A 27,698-nucleotide genomic window follows, 5' to 3' on the forward strand; every position below is an offset into this window, starting at 1 on the left:
GCGGCTCTGCTCCGCTTGTCCTCCGCACCTTCTGCGGCTCTGCTCCGCTTGTCCTCCGCACCTTCTGCGGCTCTGCTCCGCTTGTCCTCCGCACCTTCTGCGGCTCTGCTCCGCTTGTCCTCCGCACCTTCTGCGGCTCTGCTCCGCTTGTCCTCCGCACCTTCTGCGGCTCTGCTCCGCTTGTCCTCCGCACCTTCTGCGGCTCTGCTCCGCTTGTCCTCCGCACCTTCTGCGGCTCTGCTCCGCTTGTCCTCCGCACCTTCTGCGGCTCTGCTCCGCTTGTCCTCCGCACCTTCTGCGGCTCTGCTCCGCTTGTCCTCCGCACCTTCTGCGGCTCTGCTCCGCTTGTCCTCCGCACCTTCTGCGGCTCTGCTCCGCTTGTCCTCCGCACCTTCTGCGGCTCTGCTCCGCTTGTCCTCCGCACCTTCTGCGGCTCTGCTCCGCTTGTCCTCCGCACCTTCTGCGGCTCGGCTCCGCTTGTCCTCCGCACCTTCTGCGGCTCGGCTCCGCTTGTCCTCCGCACTTTCTGCGGCTCGGCTCCGCTTGTCCTCCGCACCTTCTGCGGCTCGGCTCCGCTTGTCCTCCGCACCTTCTGCGGCTCGGCTCCGCTTGTCCTCCGCACCTTCTGCGGCTCGGCTCCGCTTGTCCTCCGCACCTTCTGCGGCTCGGCTCCGCTCGTCCTCCGCACCTTCTGCGGCTCTGCTCCGCTCGTCCTCCGCACCTTCTGCGGCTCGGCTCTGCTCCGCTCGTCCTCCGCACCTTCTGCGGCTCGGCTCTGCTCCGCTCGTCCTCCGCACCTTCTGCGGCTCGGCTCTGCTCCGCTCGTCCTCCGCACCTTCTGCGGCTCGGCTCTGCTCCGCTCGTCCTCCGCACCTTCTGCGGCTCTGCTCCTGTATCCTAGTCTGTACTGGTCCCTATCTAGCCTGTTTTCCTACCTGCCAGTACCCGCCTGTCTGCATACCAGCCAGACCTGCCCGTTCCTGCATTCCCCGGTGTGGGTCAACAGCTGTGACCGGGGTCTGACCTGGAGTAGCACCTGGGCCACCTCCCACGTCCCTCCTCAGACCACGGAGTCGATTAAGCCGCCATGTGTTGTGTTCTGACGAGGCCCCTAGTCACGCCCCTCCAGGCACTCCTCGATTCGTGGCCCAGTGGGACCACTAACCATGCTCATACCAGTCAGTCCGGGCGTGAGCATAACATTAAGTTTTCTAAGCTATTCTAATTCCTGAATCTTCAATAGACGCATTCTGTCCCCACCCAGTCTAAGTGGTGGTATCTGATCAATAATTCTATACTTCAACTCCTTCTCTAAATGTCTCATCTCAACAAAATGTTTGGAAACTGGTAGGTCAAGCCTCTTTTTCCTCACCGTGTATCTATGTTGATTAAACCTAGTTTTAAAATCAAGTGTGGTCTCACCAACATAGAGAAGATTGCATGGGCATTGTAACAGATAAACAACAAACTGATGAACATGTAAGATAATGGTTAATAACAAATCTCTCCCAACTGCTAGGATGTTGAAACTTATTTGCCTGAAGCATACAAGAACAATTGATACAACTGAGACATGGAAAACAACCTGTTCTACATTGTTCTGTCAATGTATCTTGGATCACCTCCTTCTGCGGACCAATATCTGCCCGGATAAGTCTCTTTGATGTTTTTAGCACGTTTATATGAGATTAGAGGAGGATACTTGAATTCATTAATTTCCAGTAAACACTTATTTAGCATAGGCCAATGTCATTTAACAATACTAGTCACCATCTTACTTTCCTCACAAAATGTAGTCGCCATTGGTTTCCTTTCCACAACCTCGCGTCTTCTAGCTGTTTTATTTAGTAGAGTACTACGATCCACTCCCCTCACCTTATCCTTCCATTTTTCAAGAAGCTTTGTGGGATAGTTTCTCATCTTGAATTTTTCAACCATAGAATCCAAGGTTGTGTCTAACTTACATTCATCACTTACGATTCTCCTAACCCGTAGCAGCTGACTATATGGCAAAGATTCTATCGTCCTCCTTGGGTGATGACTATCGTATCTTAATAGGTTATTCTTGTCAGTTAGTTTGACAAATAATTCAGTGCTTAATTTATCATATTTAATTAGTACATCCATGAACTGTATTTCCCTCTCAGAATGTGCCAGGGTAAATCCAATCTCACTATCAAGATTATTTAGATATGTATGGAATTCGAGTAATTCTCCTACTGAACCAGACCATAGGAGGAGGACGTCATCTATGTATCTCCACCACCCACAAACGTGTTTAAATTGGTTTGATATATAGACGAAGTCTTCCTCCATGGCCATCATTGTTAAATTTGCATAGGTGGGCACCACACTGTTACCCATCGCTGTCCCTCTACTCCGCATATAAAAATTGTCACCAAATAGAAAGTAGTTATTCCTCAAGACTGTTTCAAGCAAACTCGATATAAAATCACATTCCTTAGGTGTATGAGTAGTCTCACTGAGTTTTTTGTTCACAGCCGCAAGTCCCACTTCATGGTTAATAGATGTATGTAGAGATATTACATCAAAAGATGCTAGAATGACCTTACCATTTAACATGACTTGTCCCAATTTACATAAAAAATCTGTAGTATCCAATACAAAAGATTTAGCTTCTCTCACCATGGGGCCCAAAATCTTACCCAGGAACGTTCCAATGTGACTAAACAAAGAGTCACTCACAGAAATTATTGGAACGTCCTGACGGATTCAAAAGTGTTTTATGTATTTTGGACAGGACATATATAACCGGTGTAACCGGATTCTCTTTCAATAGGTATTTATATAAATCTTCATCAATTGTCCCTTGACATAAAGCCTTATCAAGAATGATCGTAATATTTGTTTATAATAAGAAATTATATAATAAGAAATTTTTGGGTCCCTTTACCGACCTCAGACATACTGAGAACGTCAAGGTGGTTTTGCGTGCACACAGGCTGTGCGTGCGCGATCGCCGCCGGGTGTCTGCTGATTCTGACAGCTAACACCCGGCACTCAGTGCGATCGGTACTTTTACCCCCTAAATGCGATTGCTTATATATACACTGCTCAAAAAAATAAAGGGAACACTTAAACAACAGAATATAACTCCAAGTACATCAAACTTCTGTGAAATCAAACTGTCCACTTAGGAAGCAACACTGATTGACAATCAATTTTACATGCTGTTGTGCAAATGGAATAGACAATAGATGGAAATGATTGGCAATTATCAAGACACCCTCAATAAAGGAGCGGTTCTGCAGGTGGGGACCACAGACCACATCTCAATACCAATGCTTTATTGCTGATGTTTTGGTCACTTTTGAATGTTGGTTGTGCTTTCACACTCGAGGTAGCATGAGACGGACTCTACAACCCACAGAAGTTGCTCAGGTAGTGCAGCTCATCCAGGATGGCACATCAATGTGAGCTGTGGCAAGAAGGTTTGCTGTGTCTGTCAGCGTAGTGTCCAGAGGCTGGAGGCGCCACCTGGAGACGTGGAGGAGGCCGTAGGAGGGCAACAACCCAGCAGCAGGACCGCTACCTCCGCCTTTGTGCAAGGAGGAACAGGGGGAGCACTGCCAGAGCCCTGCAAAATGACCTCCAGCAGGCCACAAATGTGCATATGTCTGCACAAACGGTTAGAAACCGACTCCATGAGGGTGGTATGAGGGCCTGACGTCCACAGATGGGGATTGTGCTGACAGCCCAACACCGTGCAGGATGCTTGGCATTTGCCACAGAACACCAGGATTGTCAAAGTCGCCACTGGTGCCCTGTGCTCTTCACAGATGAAAGCAGGTTCACACTGAGCACATGTGACAGATGTGACAGAGTCTGGAGACGCCGTGGAGAGCGATCTGCTGCCTGCAACATCCTTCAGTATGACCGGTTTGGTAGTGGGTCAGTAATGGTGTGGCATTTCTTTGGAGGGCCGCACAACCCTCCATGTGCTTGTCAGAGGGTAGCCTGACTGCCATTAGATACCGAGATGAGATCCTCAGACCCCTTGTGTGACCATATGCTGGTGCGGTTGGCCCTTGGTTCCTCCTAATGCAGGACAGTGCCAGACCTCATGTGGTTGGAGTGTGTCAGCAGTTCCTGCAAGATGAAGGCATTTAAGCTATGGACTGGCCCGCCCGTTCCCCAGACCTGAATCCGATTGAGCACATCTGAGACATCATGTCTCGCTCCATCCACCAACGTCATGTTGCACCACAGACTGTCCAGGAGTTGGCGGATGCTTTAATCCAGGTCTGGGAGGAGATCCCACAGGAGACCATCCGCAACCTCATCAAGAGCATGCCCAGGCGTTGTAGGGAGGTCATACAGGCACGTGGAGGCCACACACAATACTGAGCCTCATTTTGACTTGTTTTAAGGACATTACATCAAAGTTGGATCAGCCTGTAGTGTGTTTACACAAGCTGCCATAGAGCTCCATCAGCGTAAAAATCAAAAAGTTATAGCTCCAAATAAAGTGATGCAAAAATAATAATATTTTTCTATAAAATAGTTTTTATTGTGTAAAAGCGCCAAAACATAAGAAAAGAAACATGGTATCGCTGTAATCGCACTGACCCGAAGAATAAAGCTGCCTTATCAATTTTATCTCACGCGGAACTGCATAAAAAAAAAACATTTCTGAATTGCTGGGTTTTGTCCATTTTGCCTACCAAAAATCGGAATAGAAAGCAGGCAAAAAATGTCATGTGCCTGAAAATGGTACCAGAAAAAACAAGCCGCCAAATGACTCTGTTGGCCGAAATATGGAAAAATTGTAGCTCTCAAAATATGGTGATGCAAAAACTAGTTTTTGGAAATAAAAAAGGGTCTTTTAGTGTGTGACAACTGCCAATCATAAAAACCGATATAAATCTGGTATTGCTTTGCACTGTGCCTGAAAAGTATTTCCCGATTACATGTACGGTATTGGCACACTCGGGAATAAATGGACCTCAGTTTGTTGTAAAAAATTCTCCTATTATCCCTTAGCCCAAAGTTTTTTAATTTTTCTAGAACAACATTTTGGTGGTAAAAATGTAGCTTATTCTTTCTTCACCGCCCAGTGGTATAAAATTCTGAGGTACATGTGGTGTAAATATGATCACTGCACCCATTGGGGGATGTAGTTTGTAAAATGAGGTCACATATGGGGGGTTTATGTTCTACCACCTGGGGCACTGCCAATGTGAAATGGTCCCCTCAAACCATTCCAACAAAATCTAAACTCCAATATGGCGCTTCTTCCCTTCTGAGCTTTGCACTGTGCTTCAAAAGTAGTTTTCGTCCACATATGGGCTATCTGTACTCAGGACAACAAATTGCACAACAAATTGGTGCAACTTCTGTTACCCTTAAAAAATGCTAAATTTGGGGCTAAAAACATTTTAGTGTGAAAATTTTTTTTTTTCTTTTATTTTTGATTTTACGGCTCAATGTTATAAACTTCTGTGAAGCACCTGGGGGTTCAAGGTGCTCACCACACATCTAGTTAAGTTCCCTGAGGAGTCTTGTTGCCAAAATAGTGTCACTTGTGTGCGATCTCCACTGTTTAGGCACATCAGGGTCTCTCAAAACGTGACATGGCAGCCTCTAATTATTCCAGCAAATTTTACATTCAAAAAGTCAAATGAAGCTCCTTCCCTTCCGAGTTCTGCTGTGCGCCCAAACAGGGGTTTTCCCCTACATATGGTGTATCGGTATGCTCAGGGGAAATTTCACAACAAATTTTGGGGTACAATTTTTTTCCTGTTACCCTTGCGGAAAAAATAAAAAAATTGGGTCTAAAGTAAAATTTTTGTGAAAAAAAAGTTAAATAAGGGTTAATAAACTTCTGGAATGTGGTTTGAGCACCTTGAGGAGGGTTGCAGTTTTTATAATGGTGTCACTTTGGGTATTTTCTGTCATGTAGACCCCTCAAAGTTATTTCAAATGTGATGTGGTCTCTAAAAAAAAAAAATGTTTTTGTAAATTTTGTTTGAAAAATGAGAAATCGCTGGTCAACTTTTAACCCTAATTACTTCCAAGCAAAAAAAAAAAAATTGTTTCAAAGTTATGCTGATGTAATAATGACATGTGGGAAATGTTATTTATTAACTATTTTGTGTGACATATCTCTCTGATTTAAGGACATAAGAATTCAAAGTTTGAAAATTGCAACATTTTTAACATTTTTGCCAAATTTCCATTTTTTTTCACAAATAAACACATATCAAAGAAATTTTACCACTGTCATGAAGTACCATATGTCACGAAAAAAAACGTCTCAATCAGTGGGATCCATTGAAGCGTTCTAGAGTAATTACCTCATAAAGTGACAGTGGTCAGAATTGTAAAATTTGGCCTAGTCATGAAGGTGCAACCAGCCTTGGGGAGTAAAGGAGTTAAATCATAATTGATATCTACCCATACTGAGAAATGAGGTTATTTTGGCGCCAAGCGCTTCTGTTTACATACTCAGGTAATGTTGCTTTATATAGATTTTTTTTTTTTTTTTTTTATATAACTTTTTTTGTTTTTTCGTTTTCTTTCTTTTGTAGGTTTTTTTTTCTTTCTTTCTTTCTTTCTTTCTTTCTTTCTTTCTTTCTTTCTTTCTTTCTTTCTTTCTTTCTTTCTTTCTTTCTTTCTTTCTTTCTTTCTTTCTTTCTTTCTTTCTTTCTTTTCTCACTATTTTATTTTCAGAAGAAAATTGTGTAGGCTTGTAACAATTGTAAGTAAGTTGTTGTACTGTAGTTGAAATTTCTGCATATATAATTTTCATTTCTTTTGCGATAGCATGGTGGAAGGACGCTTCCACTTTCCAAAATGATCCCTGTGAAGAATATTATAAAACTCTTTTGATAAATCCAGCACTCATGGTGCCACCTACAAAGGTGAGTTGTGAAGGAGCAAAGGTATGAGGCCGACCATTGCTTATTTAATTACAATTCATGATGGACATTAAAGGGAATCTCTCAGTAAGATCAACCCCCCCCCCCATACTTCATATACAGGCATGCAGGTCTTTCAAATGTAAAGTTATGAACACCTGTACATCTTCAATCTGTTGTGGTATTACCAAGTAATTAGCCACAACTTGCCGACTTGTTTCACCGCCCAGCACCTGCATTTTTAACTTGACTGACAACACACTGTCTGAGTTCCTTGCCTGGTGTCTGCTGTCTCAAGCTAAACAATTTGGTGCTGGGCAGTGAAACAGCCTCAGAAGGCAGAGGCCCGGGGAGTGCTCTGTCTACCATGCCCAGAGCACTTAACGGCTCAATGCCTCCTTTCTACATGAATGAAAATGCTGATTGTTTAGGAGTGTAGCAACAGAAAGAAGATTTAAAGGTGTTGATGGAATTACATTTCACATATGTGGGTTTTTTTTTTTTTAGAGGAGGTGACTTTACTAACTGATTCCCTTTTACTGTAAGTTATTAGTTTACTAGTATTAGAAAAGCAGGTAACATATTATCAGCAAGTTTAATAAAAGCCTGTTACACTAAGTATAATATGAAATATATCATAATGGTGCCACACTTCCCCTTTGGTTGTGGCTGAAAATATGACTCTCTTCCTTTTTGAAGTCAATGGGTCTAAATTGCTATAATACGTGTAATCTGTAGACATGTATGACACTGTTGTTAGAAGTAAATGTAGCGCCCCGAGGGTTCGGCCGCTACAGAGGTATTGCATCTCACTCAGATGTGCGATATCTCACTTCCAGGTAAGGATGGAGTGTGGATCAGGACCCTGACACCTGCATGCATTACACCACATTTCCGGGGGACAGGGCGACCGATATGCTCCAAGTAGAGCATGACAGTCCCTGTCCCTGTCTGGAGTGGGGGGAGGGAACACCGAGGAAGGGGGGACCCTGTAGTGCATAGGAGGTAGAGGGCAGTTCCTGGGTGCACTTAGAGGGAGGTATAAAAGGTGGGCACCATCTTAGTTCAGTGGTCAGTTTTAGTAAGAGGAGAAGACAGGGAGCAGAGGTTCAGGCCGAGCTCTGCTCCGCAGGCAGGCCTGAGAGAGCGGCCGGGGCCTGGAGGAAGGAGAAGGAAGGAAGAGGAGCGGAGGAGGCTCCAGGAACAGGGAACGAAGGGACCCCAGGGGTGTGGACCGACGAGTCGCCACCGCACGCCCGAATCTACCTGCTTAGGAGGGTCAGGCCAAAGGGGGAGACCGGTCCCCGAACTAGCCTCAGCTAGAAACCGGAGGCTGTGACATTTTATGTGGCGCAGCCCCTCGCTACACCCGCTAGGAAGGCACCACATAGGGTCAGGGAAACGGCACCAAGGTTTACCAGAGAAGGCCCAACGCAGCCGGACAGAAGCGAGGTCACTGGCGGTGTATGACAGGCCTGAGAAAGGACACACAAAAGGGGTCCTGTGAAACGCTCCAAAGTTATCTGGGAGTAGGCCGAGCCCCTCACCTGGTGAACACAGTGCGACGTGGGACGTTATGACCAGCTGTAGTAACGTGGATAAAGAACTGTGAGTAAATACCCTGGACTGCATTACAGGACTCTGTGTCGTTACTGCTGCTCCCGCGCACCATCACCCCCAACATCCGCACTCGCTGCCCTGGGGCTATACTCCTCCCGTGGGGAGTTATACTATCCTCTGCTGCAGCCACAACACCAGCCTCAGCGGTCTGCTCTGCAGCGGCGGTTCACTCTGACCGCAATCCACGGGTGGCGTAGTCGGACATTCAGCATATAGACTGCCATTTGGTTTGACCGCCCTGGGCACGGACCGGGTCGCCGCCACGGAGACTACAACCCCTAGCATCCACAAAAGGTCCGGTTCCGGGTATCCCCACACACACACGGCCCAGGGGGCGCGTCATAAACAGCTATATTTTTTTCTAATTCTGTACACCATCTTTACTTTCTGTATTTTTTACCTGTGTATCCACCTGCTAATCTAACCTTTCCCATCCTCAAAATCCTATTGCTTTGTCCTCATAATATGGGTATTCCCATAGATGTCTCTGACATTATGTTCCTCTTCACCAACATTACCAGAAGCAACTACCCAAACAAAATATATTTGACTTACTTGCTTTCACATGTTTTTTTATAGTAGAGGGTTTATGAGTTGGTCTTATACTTTACAGCATGTTATTTCGATGCTGTATTACTGAAATATTCAGAAAACCCATAGTCTAAGGCTACGTTCACACGTTGCATTTTTGCCGCGTTTTTATGCACATTATAAGTTTCTTTTTATAGTACCAGCAAAAGTTATGAGATTTCAGAAATCTCATGCACGCTTTTTTCCTGACTGAATTGGATAACTGCTGCTTATTTGAAAACTGCAGCAAGTCAATTATTTCAGTGTTTTTGCAGTGTTGTTTCACCCATAGAAAGCAATGAGTAAGTGAAAGAAAAAAAGCAGCAAAAATGCTGCTATCAGTTTTTGATGGAATAAAATGCAAGTCAGAATGTGGAGCCTATTATTTTATTTATGTAATGTTCCCAAGTTTAAACCATAATGTCTTGGTGTCCTCACATAAGCATGGATGTTCTTATTAGTATAGTTTAATTGCATTAGTGATGTGTGAAAATTAAACAATGCCCAACCAACTCAATGCCTTAACAATGTCCGTAAACAATGCCCAACCAACTCAATGCCCTAACAATGTCAGTAAACAATGACTGACCAACTCGGTGCCCTAAAGGCCCCGTCACACTAAGCGATGCTACAGTGATCCCGACAACGATACGACCTGTCACGGATCGTTGCTGCATCGCTATGTGGTCGCTGGTGAGATGTCAAACAGTCAAATCTTCCCAACGACGCAGCAGCGATGCAATGATCCGTAACGATCTGTATACCGATGCACGCCTATGTGTTTGTGTCTGAGTCGTCAACAAGGTCGTTGGTAAGGTGTCAAACACACCGATCACAGCAGGGGCCTGGTCGCTGCTAAGTGTCAAACGTAGCGAGATCGCTACTGAGGTCGCTGTTGCGTCACAAAACTTGTGACTCAGCAGCGATCTCGCTTAGTGTGACGGGGACTTAACAATTTCAGTAAACCATGACTGACCAACTCGGTGCCCTAACAATTTCAGTAAACCATGACTGACCAACTCGGTGCCCTAACAATTTCAGTAAACCATGTCTGACTAACTCGGAGCCCTAACAATTTCAGTAAACAATGCCCGACCAATTCACCTATCCCCTGCTGTTTTTACATAAAAGTGTTTTATGGTGTTACATAGGTCTTGCATTGGTGGCCTAACACCTTGCATTTTTCATACTTGCAAGGTGGAAGCAAAACTGAACGTTGGTATCTTAAAAACTGCAGCAAAAAGGCAGCAAAACCTGTGTTTTGGCTGCAGGTTTTTTACTGCCAAGAGATCAGGTTTTGGTTGCAGAAAAAAAGTATCAAAAAAGAAATGTGTGAACATAGCCTTAGTCTTCATTAAGTGGTCACAAATTGATTTGCATTTTTTCTGAAGGTTAGACTTACAACTAATTCTGGCATCCATTTGTCACGTTGATTCGCTGATTTAGGATTTGTCAATTTTACATTTCTACTCAATAACAGACCATTTGATGCTTGCTAATGAATGAGTCCACAGAGTACTTCTCCGTGCATAATCATGCAGCGCACAGCAAGGAAATGCAAGCAAAGCGAATGGTGCTGTAGTTTCATGCGGTTGCAGGTGACAGTCTCTTTAAGATGGAGACAGAGCTGGATGTTTATAGTATAAAATGTAAAATCCAGAACATGTATTAAAGAAAAAATAAAAACAAACCATAAAAAAAACGTGGGAAATTGCAAAGGTGGTTAGAGAGCAACAAGTTTGATTTTTGCCACTATTTTTCACACTGCATGTTTGATATGTTTCCTGCTTTATCTTCCCTACCCAGGCGTTGGCTCTTACTTTTACAGACTTCATAACAGAACCCTTAAAACATATTGGGAAAGCAATTGGAGAATTTTTAAATGGCCTGCTGGCAGAGATGCCTGTTTTCTATCAGTTGTTTGTACTTATTCTCATAGCAGCTATTTGTTTGGTGAGTGTTACTGTTTTTTAATTTTTATCTTTGATTTTTAAAAGGAAATGACAACTTGGCGTACCTAGAAATCATGGGGCCCCATAGCAGAAGCTCTAATTGGGCCCACCTTCACCACAAAAAATAAATAAATATTTGTCTGTGCCACAGAAAAGCAGATCTCACAATTTTCCAGCCTTTACATAGTAATTTTCCTCCTGCTGAAGTCCTATATTCCTCTTTCATTGCCCCCATAAAGTATGATGCCAGTAAAAGTGCCCCCAAACACAGTATGATACCCCCATGGTGCATTCCTCCACATGCGCAGTATAATGTCCCTACTGTACCCCACCTCAACTCCCAGGGTAAAGTATGGTGACCCCAAAACAGTATGATCCCCTAACTGTGACTCCCATACAGCCCTCCATACAGTATAATGGCCCGCACTAGTCCTCCAAACAGTAAGATGGACCACACACAAACCTTCACACAGTATAATTGCTTTCAAACACTATAATGACCCCCCACATAGACCTCAAAATATTATAATGGCCCCACATAGCTTTCCATATAGTATAATTATCCATATAGTATAATGCGCCCCCCATAATCCTCCATATAGTAAAATGAAGTTCCCATGGTTCTCCATAGAATATAATGCACTCCCCATAGTCCTCCATACAGTATATTGCACACCCTATAGGGTAAAATGCAGCCCCCATATAGTATAAATAACCCCACAGTCCTGCCGTATTATGGGCACCACGTACTCACTGATTTTAAAATACCGTATATTTTAAATAAACCGACCCGAGTATAAGCCGAGGCCCCTAATTTTACCACAAAAAACTGGCAAAACATATTTACTCTATTATAAGCCTAGGGTAAATTTTCCCATCCTGGTACGGATGGCTCCCCTCACCCCCCCCCCCCCAATCCTGGTATGCGTGGCCCCCTCATCCCCCAATCCTGGAATATGTGGCCCCCTCATCCCCCAATCCTGGAATGCGTGTCCCTCTCATCCCCCAATCCTGGTATGTGTGGCCCCCTCATCCCCCAATCCTGGTATGCATGGCCCAATCACCGCACACATAAAAAAAAATAAACTCACCTTCCTTCCTCACCTCTGCTCCAGCGCTGTGTCCTGTCTACCAGCAGCTCTTGTCAGCATCTGAGCAGCGCGCATGTGAGCTTCTGGCATAATCGCTCCTCTCCACGCATGGAGAAGAGTGAATATGGATTCTCTTTAGTAGCGGGCCCTGTCAGCAGGAGCCGTGGCTCAGCGCTCCTCCGTGCCCGCTGCTAAAGAGAATGAATATTCATTCTTCTCCATGCTCATAGGCATGGAGAAGAGTGAATATTCATTTACCTTTAGCAGCGGGCACACGTGGTAGCAGCAGTGACCGCTCCTCCGCCGCCGCAACCTTTCCCCCTCCCCCCCGTAAATGCAATACTCACCTATCCTTCTCGTTCCGCTCACGGGCCCCATAGCTGTGGCGTGGCCTGCCGCCATTGGCGGTATGCCACTGGCTCCAACCCTCGTTTAGTGACCTAAATTGAGATGGCATTAAGTAGGTTGTAAAGAATCAGTCCTTCATGGTGAATTTATATTGTATTTAGCAGATTTGTTTCAGAAATTCATACAACTGAAAATTCAGGCCATTCGTCTGAATAGGTTGTTTCCGTAGGTTGTGAAGAGATTTCTGGAAACTTTGTAAAGATGAATAGGACAGTCGCAGGAATTTGTGCATCAGATCTGCCATGTTGACGTTTAGGATCCTGCACCACAAAGGCATATGAATTAACAATATAGTAAATGTGGATGAGGTTTTAAAAATTCTCATCTACGTGTTATGGAGAAAATTTAGAAAAGTTTTGGGGGCATAAAAAAATTCCATTTTCCACAAGAAGCCCTTTAAGCTCTACTCAGTGGCTAAGAGTGAACTTTATTGGCAGCCTGGTGAAAATGTCTTTTACTCTTAAGGCTGCGTGCCCACTATGCGTTTTTTAAGCGTTTTTGCCGCGGAATTTCCGCAGCGAAAACGCTTGGTAATATGTACCCCATGGTCCCCAATGATAATCCACATGTGCTGTGCACATGCTGCGGAAATTTCCGCTGCGGATTATCATTGCGGAAAAATACGCATTATACCGCAGCAAACTAAGCATGGCTGCCCTTTGGCCTTGAAATAGACGGCTGTAGTCCTCCTTCAAGCCGGACACATAATGGAAAGCTTCTGCCCACATCTTACGATGGTGCAGCATGGGAAGCTGAGCTTTACTATCCTGCACAATAAAATTCACATAGTCCGATAGGTGCCTCGGCTGAAAGGGGCCTTCATACGCATTTTTACTTTTGTCAAACAAATATACCATATAGGTGTCCCACCCTCGCACTCCATTGATTACACATTGGGAAGCAGGCTTCCTGGGATCAAGAGATTTTCCCATCTCAAGCAACAATTCTTGGTTGCATGTTGTTGTTCCAGTCTCTTTCTCAATGCGAGACTGCAGGGAGTGCAGACTTTCATCTGGTGGCAGGAGGAAGGACAAAATCTTTGCAGATGTCATGTTCAAAATGTGGACAATCTTTAGATTCAGAATGTGGTCCATTAACAGAAAGCAGTGTGGCCTGCCAGTGTCGTTATCCATACCGCCACCTCTCTGCTGAGGATCCCAGTTTAGAACTAATTGTAACCAAGTCTCCAGCTGATCTACCATGATGCTGCACAAATTGTTGGGCTGTGGCAAGTGTGTGCTGAATCTAAAAAATACGCAGCATGTCCATTAATTTTGCGGACTCGCAGCGTAATCGCCGCCATTGACTTGCATTGGACCGCGTGACATCCGCATCACTGCATCTGCACATGCGGATATCACACGGTTCAATGTGCGGATGGTACCCAGGCCTGGAGAAGAGGAGACTCTCCTCCGGACCCGGGTACCATAGAACCTGTAAAAAAAAAGAATAAAATAAAAAAATATATTATATTTACCTTCTGATGGCCCGGGGTGTGCTTGTCTTCTCTTGCCGGCAGGTCGCGGTGGACTGAAGGACCTGCGCTGACGTCATTTAGTCATGTGACTGGTCACGCGACGCTGACGTCGGCAGGTCCTTCAGTGTACCGCGAGCTGCTGACAAGCCGGGACTGATTGAATAAAGACTCCAGGGGCTATCAGAAGGTAAGTATAGATTTATTTTTTTATTTTTTAACATTCTTTACGGTCACACTATATAAATCCATGCCTTTTGCATGGATTTATATAGTGTGACCAAGTTAACAAGCACTTTCCAAGTGATGCTAACATCGCTTGGAAAGCGCTTGACAACCCGCATGTGGAAATGCAATGAAGAACGCTTCACATCCACATGTCCCTGGCAGGAAAACGCATGTACAATCCGCATGTGTTTTTTCTGCCAGGGAGACGCAGAAACACTCAGGAAAAAATCCGGAGCATTTCTGCATCGTGGACACATAGCCTAAAAGTTCTTCAGAAATGGGGATAAAAATAAGTAAATGTGATTATATATAAAAAATCCTAAGTTGATTTATGCAAGCAAGTCATGCTCATTTTATACAGGCAGGTATTCGCTACAGACTTAAAATTGCAGCTGTCTTGTTACATTGACAGAAACTTGTGCCAGAATGTAATAGTACAGGTGCCTGTGAGCATGTGCAGTAGAAATCTCTGTCCAATTCATGTGCAGAAGATGTGCTTCAATTGGATATAGTGGAGATACCAGGGGTGCTGAGGTAACAAGAGGCTGCACATTATGCTGTCCACCTTGTCTTTCTGATCTAATACTGGAGATACCAGGGGTGCTGAGGTAAGAGGCTGCTCACACTGCTGTCCACCTGCATGTCCTGATCTAGTACTGAAGATTCTAAGGGTGCTGAAGTAAGAGGCTAGTTATATTTCATATAAGTCTTTATATATTTTTTAATTTGTTTAAAAAAAAAATTACTTTTGTGTCCTCATTTTTTTAGGGACTTGAACCTGTTATACAGTCATGGCACCCTTTAAATTGTTACAGAAAATGAAGTATTTCTCCAAGAAAATTATTGCAATTACACATGTTTTGTTATATACGTTTATTTCCTTTATGCGTTTTGGAACAACACAAAAAAACTGAAAAAGGGGCAAATTGGACATAATTTCACACAAAACCCCCAAAATGGACTGTTCAAAATTGTTGGCACCTTTCCAAAATTGTGAGTAAACAGCTTTGTTTCAAGTATGTGATGCTTGTTCAAACTCACCTGTAGCAAGTAACAGGTGTGGGCAATATGAAAATCACACCTGAAACCAGATAAAAAGGGGAGAAGTTGACTGACTCTTTGAATTGTGTGTCTGTGTGTGCCACACTGAGAATGGAGAACAGAAAGAGGAGAAGAGAACTGTCTGTGGACTTGAAAACCAAAATTGTTGAACAATATCAACACTCTCAAGGTTACAAGTCCATCTCCAGAGATCTTAATGTTCCTTTGTCCATGGTGCGCAACATATTTCAGAATTTTATAACCCATGGCACTGTAGCTACTCTCCCTGGACGTGGACGGCAGAGAAAAATTGCTGAAAGGTTGCAACGCATGATAGTTTGGATGGTGGATAAGCAGCCCCAATCAAATTCCAAAGAAATTCAAGCTATCCTGCAGGCTCAAAGTGCATCAGTGACAGCGAGTACCATCATCAACATTTGAATGAAATGAAAGTGTATGGCATGAGACCCAGGATGACTCCACTGCTGACACAGAGACATAAAAAAGCCAGACTGCAGTTTGCCAAAATGTACGTGAGTAAGCCAAAATCCTTCTGGGAAAGCATCTTTTATGGACTGATGAGACCAAGATAGAGCTTTTTGGTAAAGCACATCATTCTACTGTTTACCGAAAATGGAATGAGACCCACAAAGAAAATAACACTGTATCTATAGTTAAATAAGGTGGAGAACCAAAAATGTTTTGGAGTTGTTTCGCTGCCTCTGGCACTGGGTGCTTTGCCTGTGTGCAATGCATCATGAAATTTGAATATTACCAAAGGATTTTGGGTTGCAATTTTTGCCCAGTGTCAGAAACCTGGGTTTGCATCCTAGGTCATGGATCTTCCAGCAGGATAATAACCCCAAACATACTTCAGGAAGCACCCAGAAATAGATGGAAACAAAGTGCTAGAGTTCTGAAGTGTCAAGCAAGGCGTCCGAATCTAAATACCATTGAACACCTGTAGTGATATCTAAAAATTGGGAGAAGGCGTCTTTAAATATGAGAAACCTGGAGCAGTTCGCAAAAGGAAGAGTGGTCCAAAATTCCAGTTTAGCAATTTAAGAAGCTTGTTGATGGTTATAGGAAGCGATTGATTACAGTTATTTATTCCAAAGGATGTGCAAGCAAATATTAAGTTGAGGGTGCCAACAATTTTGTCCGGCACATTTTTGGGGTTTTGTGTGAAATTATGTCCAGTTTGCATATTTTTTTTTTTTTTTAACGTTGTTTAACCCCTTAAGCCCCGAGGGTGGTTTGCACGTTAATGACCAGGCCAATTTTTACAATTCTGACCACTGTCACTTTATGAGGTAATAACTCTGGAACGCTTCAACGGATCCCCCTAATTCTGAGATTGTTTTTTCGGGACATATTGTACTTCATGATTGTGGTAAAATTTCTTCGATATCACTTGCGTTTATTTGTGAAAAAAATGGAAATTTGGCGAAAATTTTGAAAATTTTGCAATTTTCAAAATTTTAATTTTTATGCCCTTAAATCAGAGAGATATGTCACACAAAATACTTAATAAATAACATTTCCCACATGTCTACTTTACATCAGCACAATTTTGGAACCAAAATTTTTTTTTGTTAGGGAGCTATAAGGGTTAAAAGTTGACCAGCGATTTCTAATTTTTCCAACAAAATTTACAAAACCATTTTTTTAGGGACCACATCACATTTGAAGTCACTTTGAGAGGTCTTTCTGACAGAAAATAGCCAAAAGTGACACCATTCTAAAAACTGCACCCCTCATGGTGCTCAAAACCACATTCAGGAACTTTATTAACCCTTCAGGTGCTTCACAGGAATTTTTGGAATGTGGAAGAAAAAAATGAACATTTAACTTTTTTCACAAAAATGTTACTTTAGACCCAATTTTTTTTATTTTCACAGGGGTAACAAGAAAAAATGGACCCCAAAATTTGTTGTGCAATTTCCCCTGGGCACGCAGATACCCAATATGTGGGGAAAAAACACTGTTTGGGCGCACGGCAGGGCTCGGAAGGGAAGGAGCGCCATTTGACTTTTTGATTGTAAAATTTGCTTGAATAATTAGCGGACGCCATGTTGTGTTTGGAGAGCCCCTGTGTGCCCAAACATTGGAGCTCCCCCACAAGTGACCCCATTTTGGAAACTAGACCCCCCCAAGGCACCTATCTAGATGCATAGTGAGCACTTGGAACCCCCAGGTGCTTCACAAATTGATTCGTAAAAATGAAAGTGTTTTTTTTTTTTCACTTTTACGAATCAATTTGTGAAGCACCTAGGGGTTCCAAGTGCTCACTATGCATCTAGATAGGTGCCTTGGGGGGTCTAGTTTCCAAAATGGGGTCACTTGTGGGGGAGCTCCAATGTTTGGGCACACAGGGACTCTCCAAATGCAACATGGTATCCGCTAACAAATTGAATGGAAAATCGGCTCAAATTGTTAGCGGACACCATGTTGCGTTTGGAGAGCCCCTGTGTGCCCAAACATTGGAGCTCCCCCACAAGTGACCCCGTTTTGGAAAGTAGACCCCTCAAGGATTTTATTAAGGTGTATAGTGAACATTTTAAACCCAGAGGTACGACACAGAATTTGTTTACATTAGGTCATCATATTGAATAAGTTGTCATTACTCTTGAGCACAAGTGCTCGCTACTTGAGTTTGCATCGGGTACTCAGGTATGCACCATGTACAGCGTGTGCTCGAGTGACATGCTCGAGTCCCTGCTCCACATGTTTCACGGTAATTAGACACCCAAAAAAAACATGCGGGGATCGCTCGTGCATGGCAGGCAATCCCCGTAAAGTTTTTTTGGCCGCGAAGCATATGGGGCAGAGACTCAAGCATGTCACTCAAATACCCACGATACCCAATGCATACCAGAGCACCCGATGCAAACTCAAGTAGCGAGCACTTGCGCTCAACACTAGTCGCCATATCGTCATCTTTTTTTCTTACTTTTGAAAAAAATCCCAACCCCATCACAACCCTAACCGTAGCACAACCCTAACCGTAGCACAACCCTAACCCTAGCACAACCCTAACCCCAAACCCAGCCCTAACCCTAGCCCAATCCTAACCCAAGAGTTTATTTTTGACGCCGTTCCTCGTGCGGTATAAGTGATTAGACGACTTTATTCTTCGGGTCGGTGTGATTACAGCAATACCAGAATCATATGGGGTTTTTATGACTGACAGCTGTCTCACACTAAAAGACACATTTTTTGTAAAATCTAGTTTTTGCATCGCCATATTTTGAGAGCTATAATTTTTCCTGATTTTGGCAGACAGTCATGTGACGGCTTGTTTTTTGCGGGATGAGTTGACGTTTTTATTGGTGCCATTTTCAGGCACGTGACATTTTTTGATCACTTTCTATTCCGATTTTTGGGAGGCAGAATAAACAAAAACCAACAATTCAGGAATTGTTTTTTTGTTTTTTTTTATTCTGTTCTGCATGTGGTAAAATTGATAAGGTAGCTTTATTCTTCGGGTCAGTACGTTTACAGCGGTACCACATTTATATCGTTTTTCTATGTTTTGCACTTTTACATAATAAAAGCAATTTTATAGAAAAAATTATTTTTTAGCATAGCTTTATTCTGAGAGCTATAACTTTTTTATTTTTCGGCGAATGGAGCTGTATGGCGGCTTGTTTTTTGCAGGACAAGATGACGTTTTCAGCGGTACCATTTTTATTTATATTTGTCTATTTGATCGCGTGTTATTCCATTTTTTGTTTGGCGGTATGGTGATAAAGCATAGTTTTTTGCTTGTTTTTTTTTTCTGTGTTCACTGAAGGGGTTAACTAGTGGGACAGTTTTATAGGTCAGGTTATTCCAGATGCGGCGATACCAAATGTGTACTTTTATTGTTTTTTTTTTTATAATAATATTTATTGATGGGTACATTATATTTTTATTTTTGGTGAATTATTTTTTTTATTTTTTTTTTTTATATTTTTGCAATTTTTTTTTTTTTTTTTTCACTTTCTGAAAGTTTATATACTTTATTACTTTGTCCCACTCTGGGACTTTCACTTTTTTTTCTCTGATCGCCTGCATGGCACAGGAATGCAGCACCATCCCTGTGCCATGCAGGCTGTCAGCGCTGCACAGTGAGAAGATTGTTTCAAGATGCACTGCACATGTCCAAACAATCTTCCTGCTGTCTAGTGACCCGGATGTTGTCATGACGACATCGGGTCGTCATGGCAACACCCGGGAAGCCTTTGCAGACAGCGCTGGAAGCCGGAAGAGGAGGTGAGTATCTGCGATCACCTCCCCTTGCCCCCGCAATGCTGCGATCGACTTCGATTGCTGCATCGCGGGGGTTAATGTGCTGGGAGCGGTGCAGGACCGCTCCCTGCACATAGTACCGGGTGTCAGCTGTGACAATCAGCTGACACCCGGCGGCGATCGCGCCCGCACAGCCTGTGTGCGCGCGCGATCGCGATGACGTACTAATACGGGTCTGGCTCTTAAGTCCCAGGGCACAGACGCGTATTAGTGCGTAAAATGTTGTTAAGGGGTTAAATACCCACAAAGGAAATAAATGAGAATAATAAAACGTGTAATTTCAATCATTTTCTGGAACAATTTTAAGGCTGCCAACACTTTCTGCCATGACTGTATAAATACATATAGTTTTAGCATTGCTGTAATATTTTCTTACAGATCTGAAGAATCATATTGCCAAGTCATTTTCATTTTACCAAACAATAAATGCTGTAAAAATAAAAAACAATGGCTGAATTGTGTGGTGGTGTTGTGTTTTTTTTTTTTTTTTTTCTTTTTGCAACTTCACTGTACTTGGTATGTTTTTCCTGTTTCTCCATTGACCTAGCCATATGAGGGCTGGTTTTATGTGGGACGAGTCATAGGTTTAATTGGCACCGTTTATTTTACCGTGTAGTGATATGGTAAAATTAATGGTGTCAATCAAAACTATAAGGCCATGTGCACATATTAAGGTTTGGGTGAGTTTTTTTTACCTAATTATTTGTAAGCCAAAACCAGGAGTGGGTGATAAATACAGAAGTGGTGACCTGTTTCTATTATACTTTTCCTCCAATTGTCCCACTCCTGGTTTTGGCTTACAAAACTCACCAAGTACTGAACGTGTGCACGTGACCTAACTTGTCCCACATAAAACAAGTCCTTATACGGTTATGTCGATGAAAAAATAAAAAAGATAGACCCATTTGAACAAGGGGTTTTCCCATCTCCAAGATCCTATCCCAATATGTAGTAAGTGTAGTAATAATAATATTAGCAAATACCTCCAATTAGAAATGTAGTATAATATTTTTGATTCACTATCTCTTTCCTCATGTGTAGGCATCACAGGACCTTAGGTATCCATGGTTACGTCCACTGATAAAGTCACAGTTAGTTAGCTAGTGGTCGTAACCATGGATACCTAAGGTCCTGCGATGCCTACACATGAGGAAAGAGATAGTGAATCAAAAATATTATACTACATTTCTAATTGGAGATATTTGCTAATATTACTATTACTACACCTACTACATATTGGGATAGGATCTTGGAGATGGGAATACCCCTTTAAGGGGCTTAACATGTAGCCATAAGTTGAATGTGAATATTTGCAAACTTAACAGCAAGTAATATTGTCATCCTTATAAATTGGTGCATGGAAACCGTCCCGCCGAACCCCTCTTGTGCAGCTTGGATAGGTGTTACACACTTCTCTAGTGTTTACATCTAATGTTGAAAACTGATTAAAGGGACGCTCATTTTTCCTGACATTTGTCTTCTTGCAGGTTGCATGTTATGTGGCCATTCCAGCAATTGTTCCGGTCCTCATGCTCAGGAACAATCGAGAAGCTCCGCAGCAAAGACTGCCGCCAGCAGAACCACAGAGACCTCCTTATGGAAATAATATTGAATTCCAGCATCCGCCGCCCCCCTACATAGCACCACAATATCCACCAGTTTATCTACAAAATTCACCTTATTCCCCAAATCAGAGGCCAGAGAACCTGCAAGCAATGGATATTTCACATGGCAGACAGAATGTAAGTTTTTACAGTTATTATTAGCACTTCTGCTATTTAGAGTAATATCTCCGACTCTGCTGCATTGTGCGAGATAATGTTTTATGATACAGAGTGTGTGCATGTTATTAGAGTATGTTATGATGGTAAAAGGAGATAGGCTTGTTGGAGAAATTTACGCCACATTTTCTAAAAGACACATGCGTCTTAATACATTTTGGAACACTGATTGCAAAAAATCTTTCTATGCTGTTCTAACCAGATGTAAATTTGTGCCAATAATTTTCTCAATTTTCCTATAATCTGTATATGGTTAGCCTCCGCTACAGCCCCCATACACATTAGATTAATACAACCTAATGTGTGTGGGAGAGCAGGACAGGTGATGGCTGAGGAGAGGAGGATCCTGTCCGATTTTGGACTGCCAATGGCTTTGCTCTTTTGGAGAGAAGTCGCCTCCAGAGGTATCAGTCGAAAGCATTATTTATTTATTTATATTAAACTGTTTTTCAAATATTTACAGTTGACAGCATTCTTATAGAGAACACAGGAGCATTCCGCCAAAAGAGCGCTTTTGTGTATGGGAGAGATGGCCGAAGCAGATGCTGGCCGAACAATTGTCCAAACCCTCATTTGGACGGCAGCCATCTAAGTTGTATCGGGGGTCTTAAAGGGGTATTCCCATCTCCAAGTTCCAATCCTAATATGTAGTAGGTATAATAATATTAGCAAATACCTCCAATTAGAAATGTAGTATAGCTTTTCTGATTCACTGTTTCTTTCCTCATGTGCAGGCATCGCAGGACCTTAGATATCCATGGTTACGACCACTGATATAGTTAGCTAGTTGGCAGTGGTCGTAACCATGGATACCTAAGATCCTGCAATGCCCGCACATGAGGAAAGAAAGATACCGAATCAGAAAAACTATACTACGTTTCTAATTGAAGGTATTTGCTATTATTATTATTATTCTACTTACATGTTGGGATAGGATCTTGGAGATGAGAATACCCCTTTAAGTCTCCACCAAAACTTTTTCTTAAAAGTTTTAACATTTATCAGATCAAAGCAAAAATCACAAGAGAAGATTTGTCACATGTTCTCATGTTTCTTTTGAAACCTCCAAGTTTTACTGCAAAACTTGTGGAAAATTAATTGTACATGTGGGTCTTTCAAGTTTAATGGGAAGAGTACATATTCTAAGGTTAAAGGGGAACTCACTTTTGAGCAACATTTTATACTTCATTAAAGGTGTTTTTCAACATTTATCAGCTATGCACAATAACATAGTAAATGGTCGGATCTCTGTGGGCCCCACCACAGGGGCTATGACCAATCCCTATAATGGGGATCATAAGCCCTTGAACAATAGCGGTGCGGAGGAGCTTGAGTGGAGCTGCAGTTGAGCATGTGCCACGCTGCTTCATTCAGTGTCCATAGGCGTTGACAAATGCAGCAGAGCACTGGCCTGTAAAAAACGTTAGTGCAATGTAGGTGCTCTGATAATAGGTACTTCGTAATAAAGGGGTTGTCCCATAAATAAAAAATATTGATTTTCTCTGACATACAGAACATAACAATTTTTTACATTTAGAATCATTTTATACAAAATGCTCCTTGAACACTGCAGGTAATCTGCTCAGATGAAATGTGGCTGATCAGCGACTTACTGCTTCCTGACTTGTGTTGTAAAAATGGAGGAATACATATTACTATTGTGCATTATGTTTGCCCCTCAGAGAGCTATCAATATATTACAGAAAATGTATTGTATATAAATGCATATGTCTGCCATATAGGCGAAATGTCTTGGGAACAGAGCATAACAGGGTATTGATAAGACCGGGTTCACACCATATTTTTTATTCTGTTGCTACCTCTTGCTTTTTATCTTGTAAAAAAAAAACATGGTCCTCGAGGTTCTATGGACAGGCATTCTGCAAAAAAGTCAGGTCCCAGTTGTTCACCTACACAAAAAAATGCTTCGGTCTTCATTTGTTCATTTGAAAAACTGGATCCTGACGGGAACATATCAGACTGATACAATGGTCATCTTTTACTATGAAACAGCATAGGAACGCCTGTTCAACTGTTCCAGTAGGCCCAGTAATCTGTGCTGGAAAAACTGAAAAAAAAATGCCAGCATCGTCGGCTGTAATCTGTTCCTGTGGTGGTGTTCTCCCCTAGAAACTGTCTGCAATAAGGAAGCATAAAGGCCCTGTGCCAGTGTGTATACCAGTATAAGATCAGGCAATGTCATATAGTTTGTACTCTTTTTATAGGTGGCTGATTTGTAGTTTTGAAACCTTATACTATTTTGTAGTTTACAGACGTGAACTTTCCAGTAAGAGATCAGTACGGTGGACAAGAACGGAGAAGGGAAGAGTTCACAGAGCTGAGCAGGGAAGAAAATGCAGGAGTAGAGCGGAGCTCTCCGGGAGAGCGTCATCGAAAAGAAGAGCAGCCAAAGGAGCGATCTCATAGTCCACAGGTAAGGGGGAAGCCAGTAACGGAAAGTTTTGTTGGTCAGCTACAAAGTAAAGAAGAACCGATGGAGCAGAAATCTGTCGCTGATCAAAAGAAACCTGAATCTACACAGAAAAAAACTACAACGCATTGTAAAACTGAGCCTCCACATGAGAGATCTGATGTTCAAGAACACACAGAAGTGGAGACTGTGGAGCACAATTCTTATGGTGAACATGAAAGCAGAGAAGAGACTGAACCGGATCCATCTTTTCGTCAACCACAAAGTAGAGCTGTGGAGGAGACATCTCATGGAGAAGCAGCATTGAAGGAAGGGACTCCACATGACAAATCTTTGGAGCTGAAAGGTAAAAAAATAACAAATTAAGGTATTCCAGTAATGTAACCTGTTTTTAAAGAGTATTATCATCTCTGTAATTGCTGACATACTGCTAGAATATACAATTGCTCAGAGAACCTGTCAGCAGGTTTTTAGACTCAAAACTAAAATGAAAAGTTTCTGGTTTATGGTGAAATAATGTTCTTTCAACTTCCTAATTATGGCCGCAGCAGTGCTGATTGAAACCTTCAGTAGTTTAGATTCTTTAGTAACCAATGCCATCGGTATGTTTTGCAACAATAAGGTTGTGAATGTCTTGAGATAGCTCACTGGTTTTATCCATCATGAGGTGTTTGTTATGAGATACCTTTTTATAGGCCTCAGTTGAACCAGCTAATATTATTTTTCACTAATTGGCAAGATTGCTTCGTAATTTCTGATAGATTTCAGCTAGTGTGATGACTTTCCATGGCTTTTTGCACCTCTCTTGCTTCATGTGTTCAATACTTTTTCCCTGTCATTTCTCATTATTACATAAAACTTAATTTATGGACATCTGTGGTTCTATTTCTTTTCCTGTGTGGATTGGGTGGGTTACTCCTGACATCTGGTGAGAATTTCATGTTAATACCACCTTTAGAAATATATTTACGGTACTTAGAAAATTAGTGACTGGTTCAATACTTATTTCACCACTGTGTATGTAAGGTATACATACCTCTCTTATACAAGTCCAGTTTTCCATTTTCTAGAAATTGGTCTGCAAATGAGCTTGCAAATGCACTGCACTTCCAGCTCTCTGGCCTCTCTCCCTCTTTGTCCTCCTCGTACCAGCCCCCTGTCAGTGACCGAGAGTTCGCTCTTCTTTGTGACCTGCTCCCTTGCTGAGATCTTTTGCTGGTGGCGTCATTCCCGTCTCATCATTTGTAACACTATTATCTGTGTTGAGCTCCTCAGCTGATTTATGACCACATTCAATTTAACTTTCATGTGGTCTGTGTTCATGAAATACAGGGGTGTTCAGAAAAGGACTGATAAGAGTTACAACTTCTCAGTCAGAAGTAGCTCACTAATGGATTCTCAGTTAACTCATTCTACAGGGAAACAAAGAGCCTTTAAAAGCCAAACTACATAAAATTTTCAACGAAACTGAATTTAATAAAAAAAAAATCCCTGAAGGCGTCGATATCCTTTAAGCTAGGACATGTGATTTAGCTTTATTCTTGTACAATCCTGTGTCAGAACTGTGCTCAGGTATAGCAGTCCCAGCACAACGTCACATATGAAAACCTGCGGGCAAATTCCTGGCTAAATTTGCATTAACAGAATGACAATTGGCCCCATGAAGCACTTTCCATGTTGTACAATAAAGGTGATCCATGAATTATGGATTGATAGTAGGCGTCAAACAAGTAAGACTCAGACTACTTACCTAAGATGTCATTTCTCCTTCACCTGGGTTGCAGATTTCAGTTTTTAGCAGAAACATTTAGCACTCTTTGTGGGAGAATTGAAGGGATTTTTCATTACTTGGACAACTCATTACTTGCTGTAACTCCTCAAGTAAAATGAAAAAAACCCTTATACTCATTTTCCGCACTGGCACCGTTCCAGCAATGTCAGCGCCAAGTCACCTGGTGCTTGTGTGACATGGTTATGCCACATGTGCTCTGCAGCCAGTCAGCTGCTGCTGATGGACTGCTTCATGCGCAATGACCTTAGACAAAACTGGCTGCTGTCACGCACCAGGAGACCTGGTGCTGACATTGCTGGAACAGCGCAGGTATGAGAGGCGCTGACATTGCTGGAACAGCGCAGGTGGGACAGGCGCTGACATTGCTGGAACAGCGCAGGTGGGACAGGCGCTGACATTGCTGGAACAGCGCAGGTGGGACAGGCGCTGACATTGCTGGAACAGCGCAGGTGGGACAGGCGCTGACATTGCTGGAACAGCGCAGGTGGGACAGGCGCTGACATTGCTGGAACAGCGCAGGTGGGACAGGCGCTGACATTGCTGGAACAGCGCAGGTGGGACAGGCGCTGACATTGCTGGAACAGCGCAGGTGGGACAGGCGCTGACATTGCTGGAACAGCGCAGGTGGGACAGGCGCTGACATTACAGGTGTGGGAGATGAGCATAAGGTTTCATTTATTTTACTCAGGAGATTAGAGTATTTAGAAGTGGCTGTCCAAATAGTGGACAATCCCTTTTAACTATTTTACTTGAGACATACAGCAACCATTATCTTGTATCATCACCAACATGGAGGATTAGAGGAGAGACTTAGAGGCACAAACCAAAGTGGTCACACGGTACAATCAAGACGACTGTTCACATTAGCGGACTTCAACAGTTCAGATATCGCCAGCTGCTGTTGCTCCAACAGCCTGATGTGAAGATTGTTAATAAGGCATATTAAGGGCGAGGCAGCTAAACTGGTGCAGAGGAAAAGTGGAATCAGGTCATTGCTTTGAAAAATAAGAGCTGAAATGGGATTGGTTGTCATTGATGATTCCACTTTTCCTTTCCCCAGTGTTGTGTTTGTATGCCCATCCTCTTCTTCTGATGTAAAAGTGGGTGGGGCTAAAGTTGATAATCGTATGATGTCAACCTAAATAATTAATAATTCATCTATTATTCTAAAAAAAATCATAAATCTAATACTACCACATATTTACCTCAAAATGAAGCTCAAAAATACAGAAAGCCATCATCCCACAATTAGGCCTAAAATATTTACATGACCATAAAGGAAGACTCTGGTCAAAGCTGAAACTCTTTCCTACTCACACACTGTTCGGGTTTTGTGCCCCTCTTTATTCCTGTTACTACATTTCTTCCACACTGAAGCATGAAGTGGCTGCCATCCCCATAACTCGGCTCTCTCCATGTAGATGTCAGTGGCGGATGGACACTGCAGACCCCACCCCACAATGGCGGAAATGTAAATCTGGCAGTTAGCACCGCTACGTCATGGAGCCTGACCTAGGACTGAGGTAATTGTACATCTCCCATTATCCAAGCCTCATCATCACTGTTAGCATCCTGCGGGGACGCTTATTATTGTAATCGTATATGATCTAACGACTGCTCTGCCCTGTTATTCAGCGGCGGCCTAGTGGGGGACAGCTGGGGTTCTCTGTAATGGCAATATTAAAGTGAATTAAACTTTGGGAGCTTGTATAGCTCCATGACTTTGGCTAAAGGCCAGATTTTTAGTTTTTGCCTGAACTAACCCTTTAGAAATAAAAATTATCTTTGATGAAATGTGAGGAAGCAAAAATAAAAAAAATAATTTTCTTGGTCCTTTAAAGGGGTTGTCCATCCAGTAAATATTAAAAATGACCACCATTTACCTTTTTTAAGAATAAAAAAATAATTAGGTAAAGAGTTGTGATATTTACTTATATAATATAGCTCCACCTGGTGTTCAAAGTGTGTATCAGTGTGCATGACCTTATTAGTGACAGATGTGCATGGTCTGTGACTCTGCCCAGTGTCAGATCTTTGGGTGGGGATCCTCTGATCACTGACCAGCTGCCTATGCAAATTGCTTCTCCCCTTCACGTCAGGGAAGCGCCGCAGCCTTTACAGCAGCACAGCAATATG

The 27,698-nt window shown here is 42.8% G+C and overlaps 1 protein-coding gene across 3 annotated transcripts in view; it reads left to right on the forward strand.

Annotated features, from left to right (window-relative positions):
• The window catches only part of LOC141156670 (chloride channel CLIC-like protein 1), a 73,360-nt gene that overhangs the window by 35,736 nt on the left and 9,926 nt on the right, over positions 1 to 27,698 (forward strand). For 2 of the 3 annotated variants that reach the window (XM_073642899.1, XM_073642900.1), the window contains exons 8-11: positions 6,787 to 6,884; positions 10,878 to 11,024; positions 21,046 to 21,300; positions 23,606 to 24,116. In XM_073642899.1, the coding sequence (XP_073499000.1) occupies positions 6,787 to 6,884; positions 10,878 to 11,024; positions 21,046 to 21,300; positions 23,606 to 24,116 (1,011 nt within the window). Of the gene's footprint in view, positions 1 to 6,786; positions 6,885 to 10,877; positions 11,025 to 21,045; positions 21,301 to 23,605; positions 24,117 to 26,983; positions 27,086 to 27,698 lie in introns of all 3 variants that reach the window. The other variant, XR_012247699.1, reaches the window with a different exon arrangement.

The sequence above is a fragment of the Phyllobates terribilis genome, unplaced genomic scaffold (assembly GCF_046119375.1).
Source record: "Phyllobates terribilis strain yellow unplaced genomic scaffold, ASM4611937v1 Scaffold_8__6_contigs__length_399053987, whole genome shotgun sequence".
In the NCBI taxonomy this organism is placed as follows: domain Eukaryota; kingdom Metazoa; phylum Chordata; class Amphibia; order Anura; family Dendrobatidae; genus Phyllobates; species Phyllobates terribilis.